General features: G+C 47.1%; 7 protein-coding genes across 7 annotated transcripts; 5 read left to right on the top strand and 2 right to left on the bottom strand.

Annotated features, from left to right (window-relative positions):
• Positions 1 to 990: 990 nt before the first annotated feature.
• I302_103028 (uncharacterized protein) lies at positions 991 to 2,952 on the top strand (the record flags this gene model as incomplete). Its single annotated transcript, XM_019188397.1, has 6 exons — positions 991 to 1,045; positions 1,120 to 1,229; positions 1,316 to 1,468; positions 1,569 to 1,927; positions 2,024 to 2,298; positions 2,723 to 2,952. 6 exons carry the CDS (start codon positions 991 to 993, stop codon positions 2,950 to 2,952), a joined length of 1,182 nt encoding a protein of 393 aa, XP_019051275.1.
• Positions 2,953 to 4,633: 1,681 nt separating this feature from the next.
• I302_103027 (uncharacterized protein) lies at positions 4,634 to 9,571 on the top strand (the record flags this gene model as incomplete). The annotated part of the gene is made up of 5 exons (XM_019188396.1): positions 4,634 to 5,583; positions 5,659 to 5,950; positions 6,006 to 6,905; positions 6,969 to 9,252; positions 9,318 to 9,571. The coding sequence occupies 5 exons, from the start codon at positions 4,634 to 4,636 to the stop codon at positions 9,569 to 9,571; spliced, it is 4,680 nt and encodes a 1,559-aa protein (XP_019051274.1).
• A 379-nt stretch (positions 9,572 to 9,950) lies between these two features.
• On the bottom strand, positions 9,951 to 11,612 carry I302_103026 (uncharacterized protein; the record flags this gene model as incomplete). The annotated part of the gene is made up of 8 exons (XM_019188395.1): positions 9,951 to 10,049; positions 10,116 to 10,218; positions 10,291 to 10,426; positions 10,490 to 10,604; positions 10,651 to 10,940; positions 11,010 to 11,157; positions 11,211 to 11,319; positions 11,401 to 11,612. The coding sequence occupies 8 exons, from the start codon at positions 11,610 to 11,612 to the stop codon at positions 9,951 to 9,953; spliced, it is 1,212 nt and encodes a 403-aa protein (XP_019051273.1).
• A 1,003-nt stretch (positions 11,613 to 12,615) lies between these two features.
• Positions 12,616 to 14,161, top strand: I302_103025 (uncharacterized protein; the record flags this gene model as incomplete). The annotated part of the gene is made up of 6 exons (XM_065869602.1): positions 12,616 to 13,095; positions 13,170 to 13,365; positions 13,430 to 13,792; positions 13,857 to 13,928; positions 13,998 to 14,062; positions 14,141 to 14,161. The coding sequence occupies 6 exons, from the start codon at positions 12,616 to 12,618 to the stop codon at positions 14,159 to 14,161; spliced, it is 1,197 nt and encodes a 398-aa protein (XP_065725674.1).
• Positions 14,162 to 14,886: 725 nt separating this feature from the next.
• On the top strand, positions 14,887 to 16,920 carry I302_103024 (uncharacterized protein; the record flags this gene model as incomplete). The annotated part of the gene is made up of 9 exons (XM_019188393.1): positions 14,887 to 14,961; positions 15,036 to 15,113; positions 15,169 to 15,231; positions 15,283 to 15,543; positions 15,595 to 15,671; positions 15,725 to 15,904; positions 15,951 to 16,131; positions 16,184 to 16,283; positions 16,343 to 16,920. The coding sequence occupies 9 exons, from the start codon at positions 14,887 to 14,889 to the stop codon at positions 16,918 to 16,920; spliced, it is 1,593 nt and encodes a 530-aa protein (XP_019051271.1).
• A 3,424-nt stretch (positions 16,921 to 20,344) lies between these two features.
• I302_103023 (uncharacterized protein) lies at positions 20,345 to 25,740 on the top strand (the record flags this gene model as incomplete). The annotated part of the gene is made up of 3 exons (XM_019188392.1): positions 20,345 to 20,612; positions 20,668 to 21,250; positions 21,312 to 25,740. The coding sequence occupies 3 exons, from the start codon at positions 20,345 to 20,347 to the stop codon at positions 25,738 to 25,740; spliced, it is 5,280 nt and encodes a 1,759-aa protein (XP_019051270.1).
• A 721-nt stretch (positions 25,741 to 26,461) lies between these two features.
• On the bottom strand, positions 26,462 to 27,420 carry I302_103022 (uncharacterized protein; the record flags this gene model as incomplete). The annotated part of the gene is made up of 5 exons (XM_019188391.1): positions 26,462 to 26,573; positions 26,650 to 26,703; positions 26,770 to 26,937; positions 27,006 to 27,216; positions 27,291 to 27,420. 5 exons carry the CDS (start codon positions 27,418 to 27,420, stop codon positions 26,462 to 26,464), a joined length of 675 nt encoding a protein of 224 aa, XP_019051269.1.
• Between the last annotated feature and the right edge of the window lie 312 nt (positions 27,421 to 27,732).

The following is a 27,732-nucleotide window of genomic DNA, read 5'->3' as shown; positions in this document are numbered from 1 at the left end:
CATATAGACAATGATGAATTTACAAACTTTGAAAATGTCGTCACCAACTGTCGTACGCGAACACGCAACTCCTACGTCTGTTACATTCCGGGGATAATGGAAGAGACTGAGGAATAAGCTTGTATATCAAAATTTGGTTAATGGATGCTGCTTTGGTTGAATGAATGAGAAAATGGCGGGTGATCCTCTCATTGACGGAGATGATGATGGCCTCTCGGCATGTTCAGCAAGACTACTCATATATGGGAATCGCCACGTTAAGTCGTCTCTGTGCTTTGTGCTTTGCATTGAGGCGAAGCGATTCTCGCAGCAAAAGGGAGACTTGGACCATAGCGATGACAATTCTGTTGTTCATGATTGACTGGGATTCTCGTATGGTATTTCTTCGGATCAACCCGGCTTAACTCCGCCGGATCATTAACCACCACTCTGTTACTGGTTATTCGTCACCATCATACCACTAGACTCTTATCATATCGTATATCATAGACAAAGCATACCAACACCATCTTACACATGCCTCGTATATAGGACACAGCAATCAGCGCAGCATCGCATAGCATTCTTTAGGTCGGAAACATCAAGATTGGAAGGATGTCGGCGACGTGTTTGCTGCGAGTGCGAGCATCATCCTTCCAACGCGCAGCGGGAGTGGGCGCAGCCTCGTCAAGTAAATCAACGTTGAGATATATAAAACCTATATCTGTATCTGTAGCATTACCTTCATCTTCATCATCAACCTACTACACATCTTCAACACCATCCTCTTCATCAAGTCATCGTGCGAAGCGCAATAACAGTACTGGGAAGATGTACCGTCGGTCACATTCGAGCGAGACCAAACCATCACCATCTTCAAATACATCCTCAACACAGATACATAAACACGGTCACGACCATAGTCATAGTCATAGTCATGATCATGACCACGAGCATCACGGGATATTCCATACGCACGCGCACGATCACTCGGAAGGAGCTGAACAGATCATGCAGGCTATATCTAGCGGGAAGTTGGACAGAGGTACGAGGATAACGTTGTTGGGTGGGTCACTTTCTCTTGTATCATATGACCTCGCTCGTACAGACTGAGATCTGACATGATATGTATGTGCATAGGTCTGGGATCGAATATAGCTTTGACACTCTCGAAGGGCGCAGCAGGTATATGGATGAACTCAGCTTCGCTACTTGCTGAGGCGGGGCATAGTCTGTCGGATCTACTAGGTGTGAGTGGGCTGCGATATAAGCTATATCAATAATCATAATTGGGATGCCAAGCGATGTCATACTGATCTCTGGCAATGGTTTATAGGACTTCGTCACCCTCGCTACGTGGCGTATATCGCGGCGACCAGCTACAGATAATTTCCCCTGGGGATACAGTAAATTCGAAACCTTTGGTACGCTCAGTGTGAGCGTGATTCTTGTGGGAGGGGCAGTAGGCATTGGATTGCATTCATATCATGTGAGTAGGCTCGAACTAATTACTCTCTGATCTTCAACATATCCATACAGACAAACCGGTTCACGGGAGGCACGGTCTGACCAATTTCCTAACATTCCAGCTCCTCCTTCAAACCCTCTTACCATACCTCGAGACCTTCCCACCCGGCACCTTCTTCAATTCCCTAGGCCACTGGCTCCCATCATCCGTCCCTTCCCCTCTGCTCGAGATGTTCCATTCTCATGGTCCCTCGGCATTACCCCACGAGCACGGACACGGTGCGGCAGACGCTGCCCTGGCTGGTCATACCCATTCGCATGATCATGGTCATGTGCATGGTGCAGAATCTGGAGCGATACTCAATCCACATGCTGCATGGTTTGCGCTGGGGAGTGTGGTAGTCAAGGAATGGCTGTATAGAGTTACTGCCAAGGTGGCTGCTCAGGAACATTCTCCGGTATTGAAAGCCAATGCATTGCAGTGAGTAACTAAGGTGTCTTCTGAATACACCCTCTGTCAACAATTCTCACAGTTTTATTTGCTTGAATCGGAGTGTGTGCTGATGCATCGCAATAGCCACCGAGCAGACGCCCTCACATCCCTAGTAGCTCTCACCTCAATCCTCGGCTCCTCCTTTGGCGGGTACCACTTCCTCGATCCCCTAGGTGGTCTGGCAGTATCATTCTTCATCCTTCAACAGGGGCTCAATTTGTCCAAAACTGCTTTCCTGGAATTGTTAGATGCCGGTGTGGACGCCACGACGAAGCAGAAGTATTTCGGGATAGTCAATGATTTGGTGGACGGGAGGGAACTATTGGAGGTTAGGAATGTTAGGGGGGTCAAATCTGGAGGTGAGTATTCGATTTGTAAGGGGGATTGTGGAAGTGGAGCGAGGCTGAGAGGGGATAGTGGGGAGGGAGATGGGAAGGGAGACGGAGGACGGAGTTGAGTAGTGATGGGGAGAGATTGAGACGGAGCGAGATCGAATCTCGTGTCGTCAGGGCGGATGGGATGGATCAGGCAGAGAGGCAGACCTAAGGCGGGAAGGAGAGGAGGGGGCGGGGAGGACGCAAGAGGGAGAGTGTGAGAGAAGAGAGGTGAGCCGGACTGGGGAAGAAGGTCGGGAAGAGGTGTGGACATACGTGACGGTGGGGAAGATGGGCGTAACAGGCGAGAACCAGACGCGAGGAACAGAGCGCAGGCAGGGTGAGGGGTGAGAGGAGCGCAAATATGTTCGTACAGCTCAGCTGACATACGTTTTGCGTGTCTGTCCAGGTCAAACCCTCCTAGACTTGACAATAACAGTCCCACCCACAATGACCGTTCGCGATTCTCATGCCGTTGAGCAGAAGGTGAGAGAGGCAGTGATGAGGGCCCGAAGGGAAGTGAGGGAAGTGAAGATACATGTGCATGGCAGGGAGGACAACGAGGTGATTGCTCAAGTTGAGAGTTCATCGGGTGATGCTGGTGGACCTAAATCGGATTTCGGCAGGGAGGGGTGTTGAGATATGCAGTATGATATTTTGATTAGGGTGAGGGCAATGTCAGTGTAGGAATAGCGTAGTATCTGTCATGAACAGCTATAGATGACGAGTAATGAGACGGCCCGTCAGCTCAGAGGACATGCTGTCGATATGACCTGCCATGTGATTAAGATGCGATGACCGGTGGGGTTGGGTGTGGAACGACTTCGCGGTCTTCTCTCGGTGATCGTTGGGTATACTCTATCGGTGATTGTACTTCGGTTGACCTGACGACCTACGGGCATACCGACGGAGAGAGAGGTCTGTCGAGTCTTGGCATGCGAAAGGGAGCGCGCATGGTCTGCTCCTTCACCGATCACTTGGTCAGTCGCCGTTCATATCATCGCTGAGACGCTGATTAGCAGGACCGACGATTGATGATCAACGATGGGATTAGCCCATGGTGCACGCATAGGTGGAGCTACGTCACCTGGTGATGAGTGTCAACGTAGTAGCCAGCTTGGCGCAGATTAAAGTGAATCTCTGCGGTATGCGGTACATGAACATGGGAAAACTGAGTAATCTGATCGAGTGAAGCTGACATACCGGGGGCCTATGATTGATAAAATGCGATCACGTGACGTTGTCTTGTACTACCTTAAGGGGGCCGATGAGTAAACAATCGGAAAAACAGTCTCGACCTTTGGCCCAGGCGCACGCATGTGGGCTCGGCTTTACGCTGCTATCAAAGGATAATTGGATTCCCAGTCCTTGGCATTTGTGCGTTAACCAATGGTACCCGACGGCATATAGCAAAGGGTCTATCTCATGTTGGCAGTAATTGGCGAATCGGACGGAGATGTGGAGGTTTGCTATCGACTCATGAGGATGATCCGGATCCGAGCAGAGATGAGGACAGCAGTATGACCATGACCATGATCAAGATCAAGACATATCGACGGTCACAGTTACCTTCTGGTGCAGACTGAGCACTCCTTTGCAGTGGGGTACAGTCGGTTTGCGAGTATAGCCGCTCGCAGTGTACACGAGCATACATACATGCATGCGACAAATGGTGGTTATCGGGGACTTTAACCACTTTGGTCAAAATGCCTTTATGTAAAGGTGCATAAGCAAGAAAGGTCAATATTTCCTGAAATTGTTTTTTTTTGGGCTTGTCCGTTGGATACCCACGTAATCGGAGCCGTCGTCTGGTGGTTGCTTGTGTTTTTTGGCTTGTTTATGCGCTAACATACTAAAATTCGGGACCGACGGTCAACGATGACGGGTCTTGGTGATGAAAGAGTTAGTAATCAACTTTGCATCTATCTTCGAATCGAACCATTTCTCACTCCCTCGGTGATAGGTGATAGTAGATACTACTGTACTCTATACTCGTTCATCGCCTTGTTTCTTTCTTCTCTCCTCCCTCTCTACTCCGCATCGTATCATCCCCTTTTCCTTCCTACATATATATACATACCTCACTCTCATTTCCCATCATCTTGATTTCCCTTTATTCTCCTTTTTCTCGTCTTCTTCACCTATAATTTTTTTTTCGAATCTGCCTGCCTGCTATCGGAATAAGCAAACAAAGCACAGCTAAGTATTACGAGCAGTGCATTGTTGATATCCAACACCAATATCAACATCCACACCCCATTGCAGTAAGATCTATAACAGCAATACAACAAACACACCAGACGAAGAGGTCGACGTCAACATGTCGGACGGTCAACACGCACAAGCCAGCAATCTCAACTTGGGCGCTCCTATCGGGACCACCGCTGGATCAGCCGCACCTGCTACCACCACCACTACCACCACTACCAACAACAACGATGCTCATCATGATCATGCCGGAGACCTCTCCTCTTCCGGTAACACCTTGGCCGAAGAGGAGACCGGTGAGAAGCATTTTGATGGTATCGATGCGGAAAAAGCCGATCATCATCACCACTACCGACCTCATCTCCCCCATGGTCACTCTTCAAACAAACCCAAGAGGACCGCAAACGATTCGTCAGAAGATGTAGTAGCGGATCTTGAACCTCACCATGTATCCATTCACAAGGGTAAGGAGGAGTTCCATGCATTAGAACGAAAATACTCTTCCATCTCGCAACGAAGTCAGGGAGCAGAATTGCACAGACCTACCACCCGACGATCAATCGCTTCTGCATTTTCGAACCGACCTGAACGACAGATCTCCCACTTTTCAGCTGCCGATGCTGAGAAGGAGAAAGCCGACGAAGCAGAGTTTGACTTGGCTGAGGTCTTGAGATCAAGAAGAGAGAGCTACGATCAGGCTGGTATCAAGCGAAAGGATGTTGGAGTAGTGTGGGAAGATCTGGAAGTCATCGGTGCTGGTGGAATGAAGATCAACATTAGAAACTTCTCTTCCGCCGTCATCGAACAATTCATGATGCCCGTTATCAATCTCTTGGGTGTATTCGGCTACAACCCATTCGCACCCAAACCCAAGCCCATCTTGTTCAAGAACTCTGGTATCCTCAAACCTGGAGAAATGTGTTTGGTCTTAGGTAGACCAGGATCAGGTTGTTCAACTTTCCTGAAATCCATCACCAACCAAAGGGATGGTTACCTCGAGGTTAATGGTAATGTAGAATACGCCGGTGTACAATGGAAAGAGATGAGAAAGAGATATGCTGGGTGAGTTCGAAAATCTATTTCCTGTTCATATCTCGTTTGATGTGTGCGTGTACTGACGAATTCTTCGACTCATAGTGAGGTTGTTTACAACCAAGAAGACGATGATCACCTCCCTACCCTTACTGTCGCCCAGACTATCCGATTCGCGCTCTCCTTGAAAACACCTAAGAAGAAGGTTCCAGGTGTATCCAATGCCCAATTCAAGGAGGATATGCTGAACCTCCTACTCTCCATGCTCAATATTAAGCACACCGCCAACACTATCGTTGGTAACGCTTTCGTCCGAGGTGTCTCTGGTGGTGAGAGAAAGCGAGTCTCGATCGCGGAAATGTTTTGTTCAGGTGCTACCGTCTGTTCTTGGGATAACGTGAGTAGGCTTCACCTAATACGGAACAGAGATTTATGCTAATAAATCTATATAGTCCACTCGAGGTCTTGATGCATCCACTGCATTGGATTACGCCAAATCCCTCAGAATGCTCACCGACATCATGGGTCAAACCACTTTTGTATCCCTTTACCAAGCCGGTGAAGGTATCTATGATCAATTCGACAAAGTCCTTGTGCTCAACGACAGTCACGTTGTCTACTTCGGACCTGCCAAAGAAGCTAGAAACTACATGATGGGATTGGGTTACAGAGACTTGCCTCGACAAACCTCTGCCGATTACTTGTCCGGTTGTACCGATCCCAACGAACGACGATTCGCTGAAGGTAGAAGCGAGAATGATGTGCCCTCAACTCCTGAAGCTATGGAGAAGGCTTATCTCGAAAGTGAGATTTGCTCTCGAATGGCCAGGGAAAGAGAGGAATACAAAGCCTTCGTCCACCAAAACGATAACGTTCGAACCGAATTTAAAGAGGCTGTCAGTGACCAAAAGCATAAAGGTGTTGGCAAGAAATCACCATACACCGTACCATTCATGTCTCAGGCTCTTACCATCGCCAAACGTCAACTCATGCTGAAATTCCAAGACAAATTCGGTATCTACACTGGTTACTCCACGTCCATCATCATTGCTCTCATCGTCGGTTCCGTCTACTTCCGTCTTCCTGAAACTGCTTCTGGTGCATTCACAAGAGGTGGTCTTCTTTTCTTGGGTCTCTTGTTCAATGCTCTCACGTCGTTCTCTGAATTGCCTTCTCAAATGATGGGTCGATCTGTCCTGTACCGTCAAAACGAATATCGATTCTACCGACCTGCTGCCTTCGCCTTGGCCGCTGTTGGTGCAGATGTGCCTTATAGTGCTTCGAACATCTTCATATTCAGTCTGATCCTGTACTTCATGGGTGGTCTATACTCTTCTGGTGGTGCTTTCTTCGTGAGTCTCTTAACTTTCCACCTCTGAATCACCGCGTTGGCTAATCTGATGTCACGACTGTAGATGTTCTTCCTGTTCGTGTTCACCACCTTTATGGTCATGTCTGCGTTCTTCAGAACTTTGGGTGTCGCCACGACCGATTATAACACTGCTGCCCGACTTGCGTCCGTCTTGATCTCGTTCATGGTCACCTACACTGGTTATATGATTCCCGTCCAGCAGATGAAACGATGGCTTTTCTGGATCTTCTACCTCAACCCTCTTTCATACGGATACGAAGCGATCTTTGCCAACGAGTTCTCCCGAATCAACTTGACGTGCGATACCAACTACATCATCCCCCACAACATCCCCGCAGCTGGTATCACCGGTTATCCCGATGAAGTTGGACCCAACCAACTTTGTTCGTTGGTGGGTTCCACTCCTGGATCTGGAGCTGTCAGCGGTTCTGCATACATGAACGCTGGTTACTCGTACTCGAAATCCCACATCTGGAGAAATTACGGTATCTTGATCGGCTTCTTCATCTTCTTCATGTGTTTACAAATGTTCTTCATCGAATACTTGCAACAAGGTGCCAAGCACTTCTCCATCAACGTGTACAAGAAAGAGGATAAAGATCTGAAAGAAAAGAACGGTAGATTGACTGAAAGGAAGGAAGCTTTCAGAGCAGGTAAATTGGAACAAGATCTTTCGGGATTGCAAATGCGACCTGAACCTTTCACTTGGGAGGCACTCAACTACACTGTTCCCGTTCCTGGTGGTCAGCGACAGCTTTTGAAGGAGATCTACGGTTACGTCAAACCTGGTTCTCTTACTGCCTTGATGGGGGCTTCAGGTGCTGGTAAGACTACGTTGTTGGATGTCTTAGCTGCTAGGAAGAATATCGGTGTCATCAGTGGTGATGTGCTTATGAACGGTCGACCGATCGGTAAAGACTTCCAAAGAGGTTGTGCCTATGCCGAGCAGCAAGATACCCACGAATGGACCACCACCGTACGAGAAGCTTTACAATACTCTGCTTATCTCAGACAACCTCAAGAGGTGCCCCAGGCCGAGAAGGACGCTTACTGTGAAGACATTATCGAATTGCTCGAATTGCAAGATCTCGCGGACGCTATGATTGGTTTCCCAGGTTACGGTCTCTCTGTCGAAGCTAGAAAGCGAGTGACTATCGGTGTCGAATTGGCTGCTAAACCCGACTTGTTGCTTTTCCTTGATGAACCTACTTCGGGTCTTGATGGTCAATCCGCTTACAACATCGTTCGATTCCTCAAAAAGCTTTGTGCTGCCGGTCAAAAGATCTTGTGTACCATCCATCAACCCAATGCCCTGCTTTTCCAATCTTTCGACCGACTCTTGCTTTTGCAACGAGGCGGTGAATGTGTTTACTTTGGTGATATCGGCCCTGACTCCAAGGTCTTGATTGACTATCTCGAACGAAACGGTGCTCAGGTCCCTCACGATGCCAACCCTGCTGAATTCATGTTGGAAGCTATCGGTGCTGGATCCAGAAAGAGGATCGGAGGAGACTGGGGAGAGAAATGGAGGAACTCGCCCGAATTCCAAACTGTCAAGGAAGAGATCCAACAACTTAAAGCTGATGCTCTGGCTAGACCAGTCGAGGAACATGGTAAACACACCGAATACGCTACCAGCTTCATGTTCCAACTCAAGACGATGCTCAACCGAACCAACGTCGCTCTTTGGCGAAACGCAGATTACCAATGGACTCGATTGTTCGCTCATATTGCTATTGGTTTAGTCGTTACCTTGACTTTCTTGCAATTGGACAACTCCCTTCAGTCATTACAGTACAGAGTATTCGCCTGTTTCTTCGCTACCATCTTACCGGCTTTGATCTTGGCTCAAATCGAACCTCAGTATATCATGAGTCGAATGACATTCAACAGAGAAGCTTCGTCAAAGATGTACTCGTCCACCATCTTTGCGCTCACTCAATTGATCGCCGAAATGCCTTACTCGCTTATGTGCTCTGTCGCTTTCTTCCTCTTGCTTTACTACGGTGTTGGGTTCCCCCATGCATCTTCCAGAGCCGGTGTCTTCTTTGTGTTCATCCTCATTACCGAGATATACGCTGTGACGTTAGGACAAGCTGTCGCCGCTCTATCACCTTCTATCTTGGTAGCTGCCCTCTTCAATCCTTTCTTACTCGTTCTCTTCTCCTTGTTCTGTGGTGTTACCGCTCCTCCTGCTACTTTGCCTTACTTCTGGCGAAGCTGGATGTACGAACTCGATCCTTTCACTCGACTTATCAGTGGTCTTGTATCCACTGTTCTTCAAGATGTGGAGGTCGTATGTAGGGAAAACGAATACAATATCTTCTGTAAGTCTAAACAAACCCTTTGAATTACATGAACGATATTGATATTAATTCCTCTACCTCTCTAGCCCCACCCGCAGGACAAACTTGTGCGGAGTACGCTGGTACCTACGCCCAAGCTGTCGGAGGATATATCAACAACATGGATGCCACCTCTGATTGTCAATTCTGTCAATACAGAGTCGGGCAGAGCTTCTTCGCTCCATTAGAAATATCCTTTTCGACGAGGGGAAGAGACATAGGTATCATGATAAGTTATTGTGTCTTCAACATCTTAGTTCTCCTCCTTGCTGCCAGATTCCTGAAATGGCAAAGAAGATAAGAGGTTGAATTATCGGTTTTGAACCGCTTTTGGTTTTGAACCGCAGCCGAGATCGGGAGAGTTGGGAGGACTGTGACGAAGTGAGAGATAGTTTATATGTTTATAGAATATTAATCTTCACTCTTAATGCACTGGACAATATTGGGTGATCTACTATTCGTTAGCTGCAAAGGCATGGGTGTGACCTATTCATATCGTATATGTACAATCTGTTATTTGACATTGTACATCTAGGAGGCTTGGCTCGAAGTCTCTCGGCTCATACTCTACTCTTTCTGATGTACGAGAATGTGATATTCCAAAGCTATTCCCGAACAGATACGATACTGTACATAAAGTCAATTCTCTCACCATGCCGCCTTCTACGATCTGAGCCTGACTAAAGGTCAATATCCATATCATCGTCTCCTACTGGTGAAGTAGCAGCTGGACCTTGGACTCGTTTTAACGATTTTTCGTGTTCTTTGAAAGCGGCGATCTATTGGTTTATAAGATAGCATCAGCAGCTGGAATGGCTTTCAAGGCGAATATTACGAGTACTCACAGCTTTATCCTTGGTGTCTTGGCTTCGCAGTTTCTTTTGCGATGATTCCGGTGCTGCCTGCATCATTTCAAGGGGAGCTGGCTTATCAGATGCGACCCAGAGTCTGTGGCAATTTAAAATTGTCAGCAAGTCATGTGGCATTAATGGTCCCGGTCTGAATCCGAAAAACACTAACTTGCCAAGCGCAATCAAATGCTCTTTCTTGACGAACCGTCTTTTCTCGTTTAAGCATGCATTTCGGTCGAGATAGTCTGCGATACATTGCCAAACGAGCCCTACGGGTCCGGCAACTCTATTCGTTCGTTGTTGAACTTCACAAACTTAAGAATCGTTAATTGAACTGTCCACTTCTTGCATTCTTGGTAGATGCTTACTGATATCGTGCATCATCTTCATTCCTAAACCCACAGCTCTTTGGTGATGTCTTGAGTAGTCGTAGGGTGAAGCTGTAATCTCCAAAACTCCTCGATTCGTATCTATACCATAGGACTATCGAACATTCAGTTGACGCCTCACTCTCTTCTATTCAACTCACTTTACAGATCTTCTCGAAGACTTCATCCACCAAGTTCGCATCGTGCTTTCGCATTGAGACGGCTGCTGGATACGATGCTCGGCAGAAAGGATCAAAAGGTAGAAGACCCCTTCCTTGTGCCAATTCAGCTGTGATGAATGGTCCGGAGAACCACTCTCTGGCCATTCTTGCCGGACCACTAAAATCTTTGATGACCGGATCGTAGGTTTGAGATATGATGTTTTCTAAGAATCCCGAAGTTTCTCTCTTCTCGGATGCCAGGGAAACAGCCAGATACCCCAATGCTGTGCCTGATTGAGGAGGAGCAGTAAGCGTTCACTAGACACAATCCCCTAATGCCGTTCATCGTCTATGCTCACCGTAGCTCCACCTAACTATTCCTGACACTGTTTCAATCCTTTCATTTGTAAGATCCTGTTTCCACAAATGTCTAATAATATCGTAATGTTTCGAAAGGTCTACATGAAATATCTCAAACAGCGCTCGATCATCGATATCACCGAAATACTGCTCACGTCAGCTCAGATGATGTGACTCGACTGAACAGATGGATGACTCACTGCTCTGAGCTTGTCATTCGTTTCTGCCATAAGTTTCCACCCTCTAATTCTGTCTGATTCCGAGTCAACCTCGGCCTGAATACGATTCTTATGGTTCCTAAAATACGTGCTGTTATGCCATCAGCTTCACTTCTTCGACCCACTGATTAAGCTCTGGCGAAGGAATTGGAACCAGGAAAATAGCACTCACTCTTTGACCTTCTTCTGCTCAGATTTACTCAATTTCCTCACCCCGGCGTGATCCAAAGCTGCTCTAGGATCCTTCACATTCCCTAAGGACAATACGTGGTGAACTTCGGAAGCAATGGGGTTCTTGCTCAAATCATGATGACGAGTAATATAGCATATCATAGATGAGGGGATTCCGATGGTGGTATGGAGCTGGAGTAATTTTTCGTTCATCCTGTGAGTGGTGGTCAGTGAAAAGACATAGTTTCTATTGGACTGTATATGACGAACTGCTGAATAATGACTCCATCATCTTCGTTGGAGGGACCAGTTATGATTCTGTTTCTGGGCATGATGTGGAGTATGTTCAATCGAGGTGTGGGCAGAGCTGTGGCTTGAATAATCTGCTAACGAGTAAAGATAAAGCTTCTTGTAGAAAGTATGATTGGGTGATGAGTGATGGGATATGTAGAAAAGGTAAGTAAAAAAAATAATATAATGTAAAGGTATTCTCAAAGTGTTTAAAGGATGTTGCTTGCGCGATGGGCATTCACAAGGATTGCAGCAAGAATCAAAGAAGTGTAGCGTAGGAGCTGACGTTATCAATGACATCTAGCAACTGTCTGTCAATGTCGGCAACGAATCTCCCAAAGCTGATCATCTGCTCATAGGTTATCAGTAAAATTCATACCGAGCAGCTCTCTGCGTGATGGAAGGCTTAGGGGAACCGTATTGTATAGTATTGGGGTGACAATAGGATAGACGACTAGACCAGATATTGAATGCTTATAATGATTCAATGCCGAGAAGAGAGCTGAATGGATCTTTCAGTTGAAGCGAACCACGAGGATGCTATTATACTGTACATATAGTATGTTGGGTGGCAAATGGTTATACGGTCGAGTGGACTCTCCCCACGGATGATCCACGCACACACGTAGAGTCAGAAGAACATTACATTGCTCCGCGACTGACTTTAACAACTGAGAACTAATCTAGCTTTCGCATCTTCAATTCTCTTTTTGCTGATATCAGCTCATCAATCATCCATTCATCCATTCATCCATTCATCCATTCATCCGTTCTTCAATTCTTACACACCCATCTGATCCCTTCTTGGAGTCCGATCTTCCCAAGACGGCTCTTTGGTTAGTTCAACGACTTCTCGGTTTTCACCCACATACATATCACTTCGCTCAAGGCTACCACACACCTCGTCCGACCAGGTCTGATCATTATGCGACCATATAATAAAGCATTGCTCGGTCATCTAAATCTATGTGCCTCTTTCATCGCTGCCGACATTGATACTATTATCGACTTGGGAAGAATCTGTCAAACCGTATTCCTGAAGCATAATATCAAACCGAGACATCACAACGAATTCGGTAAGGGTTACGATCTGTATGTCGATAAGCGAGAATCACCATTCTTCGATGAAAAAGGAGAAATAGATTGTGAAATCAGCAAATATCCTCATTTGAAGCCAGCACTCCTCAAATACCCTCAGTGTAAGTTGGATCGAGCCGCCGATCGATACATTTCCGTTCTAGCTGCTTGTTCAGTTATAGAATTCGCCCGAAGAATAGATGAGTTCGCTCAAGAGGCGATTAGAAATGGAATAGATGAGTTACCGGAACTGTTGTGGACATGGGGAGGTGGGAAATCAAATGAAATAGGCTATATGACCAACAAGCCTTTGTTGCCTGAATCATACGTAAGTGACCTTCGTCAAACATGATAAAAGCACTGATTTACAGAAGTCTGGCTGACGGCTGCACCACTGAACAGTACATGTACGGAGTATGGAAACTCTCGGAAGCCTTCAAGGCACTATCACCTGCTCGAAAAGATTACTGTAATCAAGATATGAAGGCTGTCATCAAAGATTTCGAGGTTTACTCCAGTAATCGAACCACGCGACGCAGGTTTCGGGTAGTACTTGATTGGAATGCAAATCCCACTGCTATGAATCGAGTGATCACCTGTATGAAGCAGGTGAGTGTGGGCTATAGCAGAACGCCGCTGACAAGCCTAGGCTTTCTGTACAGGTAGTCCTAAATCACCATATGCCAGTCGACATCGAGACCTGATATTAAGTGGAAACGGACTCCTCGATTTCACCGAGTTGCATACTAGAAAATGCATATCATATGTCATAGACCATATACAAGACGACAATTCCCCATTCAAATCGGTAGCTAAAGAAGATTTAGAGCATTCTGCTACGTCTGATACGAAACGTGTGAAGGATATCGGAGACGAGAAGGATGAACATATTTCTGAAGAACAGAAGCAGGCTGAAGTCGGTGAAACTGGTGCAGCCCACAACACTCATAGAGATATGGACGTTGATGATAGAGCTGTGTCGGGTGCCACAGAGGGTCAGGTTCTGCAGAGCAAAGATGCCAATGGTGAGTCTCATCCCTCGGGTGTGATCCAAGGCGTGAGATGACACTGTGTTCCTAATGACTTTAGTTGGGCCTCCGCAAGCCGGCAATGTGCAGAAGAGGAACCTCGAACACGTTCCAGCTGAATTTAGTGATTCAGGTGAGATCAAAATCTGTCGCCGTTGGATACGTCAGCTCACGCTAATCTGGTTGTGCGTTCCATTCATAGCCAAAAAAATCAAAAGAAACTCTAAACCGGAGAAGGGTAAAGGGAATGTTACACTTACCTCGATGGTACGTACCATATTGAATCTGTGTTACCTGTAGCATATCATTAACAGAATTCGTGTTCTCCCTTCCCCGAACCTGCAGAACTACTTCTACAAGAGGTAATCGCTCCTTTTCCGTTCACAAATCAAGCACAGTCTCCCATCTTACGATTCACGAACATTCACGAAGTTAAAATCAGAATAGAAAAAAAATCCAACACTAGTGTCAGCTCGGAGGATAATGATGAAATACTGTATAGTATTATTATCTGTAAGAACGTCATGGTGATTACGGTTGGGCGTACTGTAGTACGGGGTATCACCCTGAGTTAGTCAGGAAGATCGTTTTCCATTGACGAAGTAGCATTAAAGACCCGATTTCCAAATATGTTATTATTCATCATGTATGTCTATTTGACAGAGAGTCCGAAATGTGGTCGGCATGCGACCCAATTAGCAGACGTATCCGATCAAGCACCTTGGACGGCTATATTCACGTCTCAACAATCCTCGTACTCCGATGATCTGTCCAAGCGGAATGTAGATACACCTGAAGAGACATGAGAGGGGATCGAAGACAGTGCGAAAAGCATGAATGACTGAGATGCGACTGGAGTGAGGTACCACATCATCTTGCCAAGCGGTAATCAAACAAGGCTCTACAAAATCTCCAAAGTCTCCGAGGTGCGTGCGGCTCACACACACACAGCTGACAACAACATTGTCATTCATCATTTTGTTATCATTCTTTTCGTATCTGTAGTCCTCTTCTCATCTCATCACAGTCATACAAATTATCTCTCTTGTATCAGAAAAATCTAGTCATACGACTATCAACAGCCTGTCAAAATGCCTTACGATAGTATGTTGAAGGGGATGTATCCGGAGCCATTAGAGGATGACTTGATTCAGGTTACGGAAGTGGTAAGCCTTCGACCTGTTACTTCTATATCTTGTTATCTAATCATCCTAATCTCACTGACTGATGACTTGCATAGCCTGAACCACCCAGTTGGGCACGATGGGACCAACCCACTGAGGTGGAAAAGCTCTTTTTAAGAGCTCAAGGATTCTGCGTGAGTGGTAGTGTCATTCTATGACGTCAGCTCAACTGATTCGAACATCCACCAGCAACCGAAAGAGAGCTACGATATGAAAGAAGTTTCAGAGGGTTTGAAACAGTTCTACCTTGATGTGAGTGCTACACCAAAGAGGTTGTTGTTAGTATGCTCATGATCAATGCAGTCTCAAGAGAACGATAAATCACGAATTGAGCTTGTGTCAGCACCAGGAGAAGATACTTCGAAGGAATTTGTACCAGAGGTTGATAAAGAGATTCAGGAAGAAGAAGACCAAGAGGAGATCAACAAGAGAATTATAGAAGAAGAGGAGGGACAAGAGATTGAGAGGAAAAAGGGCAAGGTATCATCAAAATCGAGTGAGGAGAGATTTCTGTGGTATTGCGATGAAATTTTGGAGAATGCAGAGGGACGTGAGATTGAAAAGGTAGGTGCTTCTCAGGATTTAAAGTGGATCTGCTGACGAGAATCATGATAGTTTGTGGGAAAGTACGGAGAGGTAATAAGGGAGTCATTGAAAAAGTATGGAATTAGGGGTCGAACCCACATGTATACGTGAGTGTGTCCTATAAATCGATCGAACGAGCTTATGTTAATTGAGATTATAGAATAAACTCCTCTGGCTACCTATGTAAATCCCACGAATATCACTCAGCCTTACCCGATACCTTCTTGGACCTGGTAAATGTATTCTTCGATGGCCCGAGAATCTACGAGTGCGAGCGAATGTTTGTGGTATTGTATCAAGCTTACCACACAAATCCACATTTAGACGTATTCTTCTCTGCGTGAGTGAAGTTGAATAACAGTGTACCAAGCTGACGGAAACCACAGTCTACGAGCCGGAGAGGACATGTGGGATTATAGAGCTTTATTGACTTTGGGCCCTCACGATGTCAAGAACAAGCCCAACGGAGCCGGGATATACTGCTTCAGGCCTGTATGGCCAGTCATGAACAAAAAAAAAGTCAATAGGAAGATGAAGGATTATACAGAAGCGAGATATCCTGCACACGTGAGTTTCTATACTGTTGCGAGACGAATATCCTCACTGAAATACCATATAGGCAACTCCTTGTTATATCGGCATGACGCAAGGTCTTCATGCTCGCCTCAACGCTCATAAACATCAAATAGTGAATCGTAGAGTAGAGGCGGAGGAGAAACGTAAGTGACATGCATGTATACATGCCCCTGTTGGTTTAAGGTTGACTTTCTGCCCATAGGTACTGCCTTTCAGAGCTGGTCAATGGAATTGATAGTCGATTGCGGCGGAGAGACGCTCGTCCCGGAAGGTGCTCTTCACATCGTCGAACATGTCTTCATCGTTCTCACACGTACCTCCATAAAACACTTAGGTGGTTTGAACGTAAACATCGTCGATTCATTACGATATCAAACTCTCATTTCTGCTAAAGACGCCACTAGAATGGTCAAAGTTGTTGATGCGGTCTTAGGGTCAGGTGAAAACGTGATGCTGCCAGTAAGATTCGACTTTGAAGCTTGGCGACAAATACTCAGAGCAGCTCTTCCTAAAGATTGTCAAGCTGCACCTCAATCATTAAGTGCCATCATTTTCCGAAGTCAAAGAAAACATGTTTTCGACGCTGCTAAAGCTAAGAACATCACTGAATACTTGAATCGAAAGGAGGCCCCAAACGCCGATGAGAACCGACCAGCATCCAAGGAACACTTGCTTTCGCTCAAAATGGGATTACCTTCCAAATTCACTAGTTGGGATCCCGAAAGAGACTTGAGGAGATTGGTAGCGTTATTTGTGTCGGTCGCTCCTAGGATCAAATGAGCGGATCTGCTTCACGAGAAGTGCTAGAAACATAGTGGGATTTTCTCATTGTGTACATTCCCCAGTTCATATCTTTGGTGTAACAGTATCAATCGAGAGGATATTGACGCTGTTGATTGGTGGAGGACCTTTAAATCGTTGGAGAAGAAAGTTGTATTTGAAATATGCATTCAAAGTATCATCGATGTGTGGCAGAGAACAAAAATATTTGATAGTCAATATCGACATGAGGATATAATCGTCGTCAACTCATGTCAATCAGTCTTCCTGGTGCCGACTGACCCACGGACATTCTCATATGCATCAACGCAAGTCATCAAGGATCCCCTCCGAGAATCTGACAGCTCATTCATGTATATGCATCATTCGGAAGAATGAGGGGGTGGAGAAGAATGCCTTGAAGCAGCGCGTTCACCAACTTCGATTGAAATGCGCGCGTTCACCAGCTTGTTTTGGGAAAAACATATACCATAAGTAGACGCGTTCTCCAAAAATGATTGGCGCGCGTTCTCCAGCTGGGTTTGGCAATTTACTGCGTGAAAATCCGATCCATCGCATCAGTACTGTTTGTGGTGCCATGCATCTTAATGGATATACATATATGGTTATTCAAGGTAATGTGGATACACAGACGCTATGCGGAACCCCAAAAGCTCAAGACGTGCACACACAGAGGATGTAATGTGTTCAATCGCTTACTGCTCGCCGCACGATTCCTCAAATGGCAAAGGCGTTAGAACAGTTTTTTGGAGCGGAGGAGGCGGAGGGGAAAGAAGGAAGGGTAGTTCAGTCACTTGGAGGTTGAGTCATTTTTCATATGTCATATAGAATTTTCATATATTTGATGTGAACACACAGTAATACATAGGTACATACCCAATATTCCGAACATTAATGAGATGGACACTGTTCATAAGACTTTCTTGGGCAAGACCACATGAACAGCGATAAGGAAGGTAGACATCCTTTGGGTTTACAGATTGCCACTTTAACTGGTTGCTGAGGCGTGATTCAGCCTCTGACGAGTGACATCAGTAGATACCTCCATCTTTGGTGACCGAGACGTCTTTGCTCAACGGTTGCATCGAAAGACACGGTGGGTATTGCTGTATACCTTCGGACGAAGTATGGCAGAAATACATACCAATCTACATCGTCTCAGATTACCGTGTACGGTTACAACTGATGCCTTGGCTCGAACGCCAAGAGGATTTTGGTTCCGTCCGAAAGTCTGCATAGTCACCTCTGTTTCACCTTTCTCTTGAGCACTGACTAGTTCGGATCTCCTCAAATGGGAGAATAAGGGGCAAGAAGCATCAGCACCGGAGAGGCCAAGCAGGCGCTTCCTCACCTGATGACAAGTAGTTACGTCCGACAGAGGTATGGAAGCTGGTACCGATTATTCGGTTTTATGCTTCTTTGCCACTAAAGACTGTGTAAGTGGTGGCAACGGAGAGGATCTACACCAAGCCAGAAGAAGAGTGCCAAGGGCTTCATGATGGAAGTCTTCTTCAGGCTTCCATTTGAAAAGCCTTGCCGCTGGCGGAATCAGATGTAATTAATCCGTGGCCAAAGGCAGTAAGCGATTTTTTCAGATAGATACATATAGGATCTGACATCCTAAATAAGTGGTGGCTGCCGCTCTGCTCTCATTGCCACCAAGATCGTCTTAGGTAATGTGGTGACGAATGCAGATTGGATGGCTGAAAGTTCGATCGAGCCACTTCCAAGCTGATTCGATGTATCATGTATCACAGTTACTCCGATCCTACAGCGCTTCGATTCATCTCGACCATTCAGTGAAGATCGTGAATTCAGTTGCTCATCCTTGAGACCTCGCTGAAGCTTATCATCACGCTGCGAAGCTAGGTCCCCGGCATAACGCAAGGCTATTATGTGGTTCTATAATTACTCCAGAGGACTCGGATGCTCTCGGTGTTCCGTCGCTCGGATGGTCCCAGAGATGGATGAGATATCGTTTGTTGACATTATCTTGATGCCGGGCCTTGGTTTTCTAGAAGGTCCATATGCGGTGGCGTTGATCATTTACAAGCCACTTGTCTCAGATGCTGGACCCTGCATTTTTAATTGGAATCAATCTGGGCGTCGAAACCGATGCAGCCCATACACCGTAAAGTAGATGAGCTTTGTTTACATCTTTAAAATGAACCCTATCTTCCAGTCGGATTTGTCTCACTGCACGTGTAAAAGGCGTCTCTGCTATCTTGCCAGGAACCACAACGCGTCATAACGTCAACCATCTCTATTTAAGGTTTATCCTGATTCTCTTTTCGTAAACCTGCTTCAACCCTTCGCGAGGATGATCAGAACAGGATTTTCCTGATGCGGGTGGCTTTTCCAACTTACTCGAGCAGATCTTTTTCAATTCCATGGCGGTTTGCAGCGATTTACCAAACATTCCTTGGCTATGTGAGACTCGACTAAACGATCATCCCCCGGCAACCCATTTGCCCGGTAACGTTCAACACAAATGAATCAGATTGGAGTAACATCAGCTTACTGGAAGTACGCTAAAGTGTCTCACACTTCAATTGTGATGCGAGCAAGTTCTCGAATTGATGGAGTCATGGTACGGTACCGCACTTTGTTGAAGATGAGTAACTTGTGCTGAGAAGTCAAGCACATGTATGAAGGTTTGAAGGAGCCAGAGTAACGGTGAAGTAATTCCTAGGGTCAAGACCCAGGGCACAGCGAAACAGCGAGGACCTCTTAGACAGGTGGCGTCGCGTTTTTACGAGAGGCAAGTGGAATTTGCCCTTGATCCGAAAGAGCTTACTGTACGAGGCATTTCGGACCTGTCGATCGGTTGGTGTCTTACACGACTTTTGTCGCCGCAAACAGTTAAGACAGTCTAACTTTCTTCATTCAAGCTTGCTCCGGTTTCTTTTTTTATCCATTCTTTTGTCTATTTTGTCTATTGTCTATTGTCTCTCATCGTTGGTTTTTCTCTCCTCATCTTACTTGGTCTCGTCGCTCCTTCAACTCCCACACCAATTGAGTCCTTGGCTATTCTTGCCGATCGGAAGAAATCCAGTAAACGGAAAACGGAAACCACTGGTGGTTCTCTACAATCGAGGTTGATCGTTGAAACCTCGCCGATCAGATTCAAGACTATATAGACTGGTTCTGGTAGTCTTCTTCGCCACTAAAAACGCCCACTTTTACACTTCAACCAAGTACTCGGATCTCATTGTCGAAAACAATTGTCGACCTCGATATCCAGGATTGGTCAATTCAGCTTATAACCTACTTCAAGATCACGTTCCCTTATCAACACACATATATTAACATTCCTATATAATAATAAGATTGAAGCGAAGGGGTTTACACGAGTGAGTGATTCCCTTCATCCGACTTCCTTCCCCATCTGTAGCTGACGATTAGTAAAGGTACACTCTTCAAGATGTTCTCTCGATTCGTCTACCTCCTCGCCTTTCTCGCTTCGGCAGTCTTCGTGCAAGCACAAGATGATGCCTGGCATTTAGATTACATCTATATCCTCGCCAACGAGGAGATAGATCCTATCGTCTCACCTAACCAGCAATCGACGCATATGCACAAGATCATTGGTGGTTCTAGAATGGCTGCGTTCTATAACTCGGACTACTACTCCGCCGCTTCATGTTCATCGCTTAGACAACAAGCTGATAAGTCGAACTATTGGATGCCTAGTGAGTGAAGGACGTCTACTCGGATGGAACCTCTACTGACCTTTCTCCACTCCAGACCTTTATGTTATCGACTCCGACAGCAACAAATACGTTCCTGTCCCAGCTCTTGTCCGATTCTACTACTTCTTGTCTCGAAACTCGCAGTATCAGAATGTCAGCCCATTCCCCAAGGGTCTTCGAATATTGACTGGTAACCCCATGAACAAGTCACCCACCAATGTGGCCGTCTTCACATGTCAGATCAACCAAGATTTCTCTGGCTCTCTCCTTGGTAACAGTTTCAACTTCAACCGAGACTGTCCATGGGGTATGAAGACCGAGCTGTTCTTCCCACCATGTTGGGATGGTGTCAATCTTTACAAGACTGATGGTTCTCACATGACCTGGCCCGACAACGGTGTTCGATCTGGTTCTTGTCCATGGTCTCACCCTATTCGTCTCCCCGCCATTCAACTTGAGTACACTTGGTCCACCTCCAACTACAACCCTGGTCAAGCTCTTGCTGGTAAACTTGCCTGGGCAAACGGCGATACCACTGGTTATGGTGTTCACGGTGATTTCGTTGAAGGTTGGGACCAAGACCTCCTGAGAAGAGCTCTTAACGCTAACGGTACATGTGTCGGTGTCTACCACTCAATGTAAGTGTTCCCGTCGTTCGGTTCCCGAAGAAGGTGTTATCAGCTGATTTGTTTGTGTCAGGCAAATGGGTGAATGTCCCGTTCTGGCTCCCACCATGAACGATGCCGCTGCCAAAGCCTGTAAACCCGAGCGAGGAGAATTACAAGAACCTTTCGGAAACTTGGACAACGTTCCTATTCCTCGACTCCCCGGCTGTAACCCCACTTGGGGCACTGGTGACAAGCCTGGCTGTAACCCAGCCATCGCTGGTCTTGACATCTCCGGTATGACTGGCCAAGACGGTGCATACGTTGCCTCTGCCGCGGACACCCAGCTGTTCAAACTTCCCACCACCCCCGGATGGCACAACATCGCCTGTCTTAAGGAAATTACTGCCCTCACCGGTGGTGTGTCCTATACCGATGCGTCCATGACGGTTGAATCTTGTCAAGCATCCTGTCTCTCTGCCGGCTACCAATACGCTGGTACCGGTCAAGTCGGTGCTTGGAACTGTGTTTGTGGTAACGCCATTCGACCCTCTGCAAGTTATTTCCCCGGAATGTGCTCTACCCCTTGTCCCGGTAACAGTGCCCAGCAATGTGGTGGTAACTATATCTTCAATATCTGGTATGCTGCCAATGGGACCACCCAGAACTCGACCACTCTCGCCGATGGTACCCAATACGTCGGTTGTTACAACAACCCCGGTACAACTTCTCAAGGTCTTATCGGTGCTTCCACTTACAACTTCCAATCTGGCTCCATGACCACCGAAACTTGTATTGCTGCCTGTCACAACCTCAAGACCAACTGGGCTTTAACCACCTCTGCTAAATGGTGTTATTGCGGTAACGAGTGGCGATTCGGTACCGGATCTCTCGTACCCTCCTCATACTGTACTGTCGGCTGTACCGGTAACTCGACTCAGAAGTGTGGTGACTACTACCGATCTTCAGTCTACAACATTACCGATGCCAGTATCGAGAAATCATCAGTCTACCACCCACCTGGATGGCAAGGTTGTTACCAAGATCTCAGTGGTCGACTCGCTTTGACCAACAATTATTGGACCGGCACCATCACTCCTCAAACCTGTATCAACGGTTGTTCCGAGCTTGGTTACTCCTACGCTGGTGTCGAGACTGGTAAGACCTGTTACTGTGGTAACTCGCCTCAGATCACCCAACGACTCCCTGTCAGTCAGTGTTCGACTCCTTGTTCCGGTAACTCGACGGCTGTCTGTGGTGGTACCAACGCTATGGATCTTTATACCACCGCCGGAGCCAACACCACGGTCGCCTCTGTCAAAGCTAGTAAACCTGCTGGTTACCTCGGTTGTTTCCAAGATTCTGGCTCCAACATTGCCTTCCAAAACTACTACTCTTACACTGTCAACCCAATGTCCGTCGAGATCTGTAAGCAAACCTGTATGGAACTGGGATACTCGTACGCCGGTGTAGAGAACGGAAACCAATGTCGATGTGGTAACAACGTCCCTACCACCACTCAATACGTGTCCGGCATGTACTGTAACAAGGTCTGTTCCGGTAACTCGTCCGAGACCTGTGGCGCTGGTGGTCTGCTCGAAGCATATGCCCTCGACAACTCGACGATGGCTCCCATCATGCCTGGTCAATCCGCTGCCGATTACATCACATGTTACGAGAACTCCAACAGAGGTCTCACCGGTTACACCTACTACGATAACGGTATGACCATCGAGAAATGTCGAACCACATGTAGTGAATTCGGCTATGGTCTCGCTTCGGTCTACCTTTCAAAGTACTGTGGATGTGGTAACTCTTGGGCCGGTGCCACTCAGAAATACCCAGCAAGTTCATGTCAATACTACAAATGTGGTGGTAACAGCACCGAATACTGTGGTGGTCAAACTCAAGCCGCCGTGTACAACACCTCCGAAGTAACGGTGACCATCAACAAGCCTGACGGATGGGTATCATGTTGGACCGATGCCGGTAATGCCAGAACATTGCAAGATTACTCCTACACTGCCAACCCTCTTTCTGCCAAGGCTTGTCGAGTAGCCTGTGCCAACCAGGGATACCAATACGCCGGTACCGAAGCTGGAAACCAATGTTTCTGTGGTAACAAGATCGCCAATGGCGCCAAAGCTCCTACTTCGTCTTGTAACGTCAAGTGTGCAGGTAACAACAACGAAACCTGTGGTGCGTCCGGTTACATGGATCTGTACAACGCTACCGGTGCTGTCGCCAGCAATGGCATCAGAGGTTACCTCGGTTGTTTCACCGATGACTCCACTTTCAACGGTAACTCTTACGTTAGTGATTGGATGTCCGTTGATTCATGTAATCAATGGTGTTACGCCAGAGGTTCAGCCTACGCCGGTATCAGAAACGGAAACCAATGTAAATGTTCCAGCGTCGCTCCTACCCTCGTCACCACCTCTGCATCATGTAACAACCCATGTACCGGTAACTCGACTCAGAACTGTGGTACCGCAACTACGATCGCTACATACGAATTGGCCAACACCGGTATCAAGTCTGCTGATTTCGTGGTCACTTCCAACTCTACTGGATATGTAGGTTGTTTCCGAGAAGGTTCAACCAGAATGTTACCATCATACTACTTCTCCTCGTCCAGTATGACCAACGATCTGTGTATCTCCAACTGTAAAGCGCTCGGATACGCTTTCGCCGGTTCCGAATACGCAAGTCAATGTTACTGTGCCGCCAAACTCGATCCCACCTCTGGAGGATACCGAGTGGCCGAGAGCGGCTGTTCACAACAGTGTGCTGGTAAAGTCGGTATCTGTGGTAGTGGAAACATCCTTTCGGTCTACTCGACCTTGAACGCCACCACGACCGTAGCGACTGTCGAGGGTCTCAAGGGATGTTACTCGCAAGGTACATTCGGTCAGACACCCGCATTGTCATACTCTGGTGGATACATGACTGCCTCGCTCTGTCGAAGGACATGTAGAAGTGCCGGATTCTCCATTGCTGGTACGACCAACGGAAACACCTGTGTCTGTGGTAACAGTGCCACTTACGGTGCTGCCGCTGCTCCCGCATCATGTAACGCCCCTTGTCAAGGTAACACCACTGAGACTTGTGGTGCCACCTTCTCCTCCGCTTGGTCAATCTACGATACCACTGGTGCAGGGTCCAACACCCCCGCAGGGTTCCCAGCGAATTACGTAGGATGTGTCAACGACGGTAATCCCCGAGTCCTGCCCAACTACTCGATCACCAACGGTGGTATGTCCAGTGACGCCTGTCGAAAGATCTGTGTCGCAGCTGGATACAACAACTACGGTACTGAGGCTGGTACACAATGTTACTGCGGTACCAGCAAACCCGCCGTAGCGTTGTTGCCCGACTCTCAATGTACTAGCAAGTGTCCCGGTGCTCCTACCGAAGCTTGTGGTGCCGGTGGTAAGATGTCGCTCTACGCTATCGCCGGAGCCTCATCACCCAACACTACCGCCTCGGTGTCTGTCTCCGCTTCAGCAAGTGCCACTGGATCGGTCTCTGGCTCAGTATCCCGATCGGCTTCTGCTTCGGCCTCCGCCTCCGCCTCCGCATCGAGCGTCTCGGTTTCTCGATCGGCCTCGTCCTCATCAGCTGCTGCCTCCTCTTCAGCATCTTCATCAAGAGCCGCCTCGTCCAGCGCAGCTGCCGCGTCAAGCAGCAGTTCCGTCTCCAAAGCCGCTTCCTCCTCAGTCGCCGCTGCTCCAGCTTCTAGCAGCTCTTCTCGACCCGCCAGCTCGAGCTCCAGCGCTTCCAGCTCTAAAGCCTCGATCCCCGGTGGTGGCGCGATCGCAACTGACGGTACGGTCAGCGTAACTTCCACTGCACCTATCACCTCTGCCGTGACTGCCCCTGCCACTTCGAGTGTGACCGTTCCAAGCTCAAGCTCCAGCTCCAAGGCAAGCTCAGCCGCACCCGCTTCTTCCTCCACCACCTCCACGGCTGCTGCTTCCTCTTCTACCAGCAAAGCCCCAGCTTCATCAGCGGTGACAGCTACTTCCACCACTGTGATCCGATCGTCCTCCACCACCTCGTCCAGCGCTGCTATCCCCACTGGAACTGCTCTGGGCTGTTGGACAGGCGGGAACACCGTCTTCTCCTCTGCGACCATGACGGGCCACGATAACCTCACTCCTTCTATGTGTCAGATCTGGTGTAACGCAAACTACTACACCTACTCTGGTCTCTCTGGAGGAAACACCTGTGGATGTTCCAACACACTTGACGGATTGACTTCCGCGCCCGCTTCCAGCTGTTCCACCAAATGTTCGGGTGACGCCAACCAATCCTGCGGAGGAACCATCAACAACACCTACTCTGTCTTCAGGGCTCAGGCTGCCACTAGACCACAGAACGCCAAGAGGTTCGACAGTGGTTCTGCGTCTATTCGACGGGATCGAAAGGGAGAGAGAAGGGTGGTTCACTCGCAGAATAAGAAGAACGTGAATGAGCAGTCGATGAAGAGGAGAGGAAAGGGTGTCTTCGCTCATTGGTAGAAAGAGGTGTTTCGTTCCTGATTGATAAGTTAGATAGGGAGGGACATTCTTGATTTGTATCGTACTTCGTCATTTCTTTTGTTTTGTTTGAGTTTATCGGATCGGTTTGGATTGATTCCAATTTTCGCATGGTAAACTTGGAAAGAAAGAGTAAAATAAAGCATTATAAATTTCTTCGATGTTATATATGCATCATTTCTGCATAACATTCTCCATCGATTGCAGCTTGTCTCATGATCAAACAGTACTGAGCACAAGATCGCAAGTCAGTCTGGACTGAAACGGCACAGATATCGTCTGATGAGTGAGGGTACGGTACATCAAAGATGAAACCATTAATTACTTACTGTTCCTCAGACTGTTGTTGCTGAAAGCGTCAAATCGAGCATTCAATTCAGTTTCAACCTGGGTGAGTTCGTTTCATGCCAGATGATCGGTCGCGAAGCATTCAGTCATGGAGGGATAAGCGTATGTGGGCATGGGTCCATTCACATCTCAGTCATCGTTTCAACCCCTTGATGTTTCACGTTCTACCACCAGGAGAAGCTGTCGGAGGGACCGTAATGAGGCTTACAGCAAATTACTACATACGTAATTATATATATCTGTATATTGTACTACAGCCAAGTGTCAGTTCCATATGTCTCAATCTTTTTCACCTGTACCTGTGATGTCCATGTCAGTCTAACACCTTGTTACGCAATCAAAGCCATGTCTCCAATTAGAATTCTTGAGCTTTGAATCCGAAATATGTGAAAGTCTTATTCGCCCCGATCACATCGTACAATACCAACGAACCGTTAATATTGAGCTCGGGGGTGGGGCCGTACACGCTGTCGAAGAGGAAAATATCTTCATTAGCTGATCATTCGTGTATCCGGTATCGGGCAAGTGGTAAGTAGAACTTACGTATCTTTATCTACCAAGTGGGCGTACCAATATCCTGCATCTGCGATGTGCATCCTGTAGGTTGTATCCGTATGACCGATCAGCTGACGAAAAACATAGGGAGGACTTCGAGTGACTCACTCAAAGTATTGTCCAGAGGCAGCAGCATCCTCATAATCGTATTGACAATCTTGCAATGTCAACGCTGAACCTTCGAAACCATTATCCGTGGACGATGCGGTAAGGCATTTGAAGTCACCGACGTTGTAATATGTTAGATGACCGTAGAATGAGGTAGCAGAGTTTTGCCTGTAACGATATATTAGCTACGCCCATAACTCACCATGGGAAGAGTGATTTCGAATACGATAACTTACAACCCGTCAAACGCCAATCTATCCCTGGTCTGACAAATCTCAAACCCGAATAACTCGGTCGTTCGACAATCCCCACATGGCTGGATGGTCCCGTCCTCTGAACTGCCCAATCTCGACTCGTTGAATGATGTCGTTTGGGTTTCAGAGTCGAATTGCGTGATATTGGAATAGAGGTGGATGAAGCCGTTGAATCCTGTTGAGGTGAATGGGCCTACAATCATAAAATACATTAGGATGCTCTCCTTCGGCGTGAGATAGGCAATCAAAATGGGTTGATGTTCTCACCTCCATATTGGTATTGAACGCATTGGAGAGGGGTGGACCTCTTCTCTACTTGGGTGGTTTGGAGCTCTAACGGGGCACCCAGAGCGAGGGGGAGTAGGGCGGAAGCGAGGATGGTAAGTTGTTTGAACATTGTGTAGTTATTGGTTTTTGTTTTGATTTAAGTGTAAGTTATCAAGGTGGATGGATGGATTGGAAAGTAAGTCGAGTGACCATGAGCATGACCATCATCGTCCACTTATATATACACCATCTACAAAGCTCGGCTTTCCAATACATCCCGAGCCATTCGAGCTAGTAAATCGATATCCCGCTACGTTCGCTCCGTGTATCGCATTGTGGATCGTGCAATACATGTATGCATGTGACCTATAATCAATTAGCATATGTATCTCGTTGATCGAGCTGTCTTTCTCGCCGAGGTGATTCAGTTAAATCAAACTAG

Source organism: Kwoniella bestiolae, chromosome 1 (assembly GCF_000512585.2).
Source record: "Kwoniella bestiolae CBS 10118 chromosome 1, complete sequence".
NCBI classification, from domain to species: domain Eukaryota; kingdom Fungi; phylum Basidiomycota; class Tremellomycetes; order Tremellales; family Cryptococcaceae; genus Kwoniella; species Kwoniella bestiolae.
The sequence above is the reverse complement of the archived record's forward strand: the minus strand, read 5'-3'. Positions and strand labels throughout refer to the sequence as shown.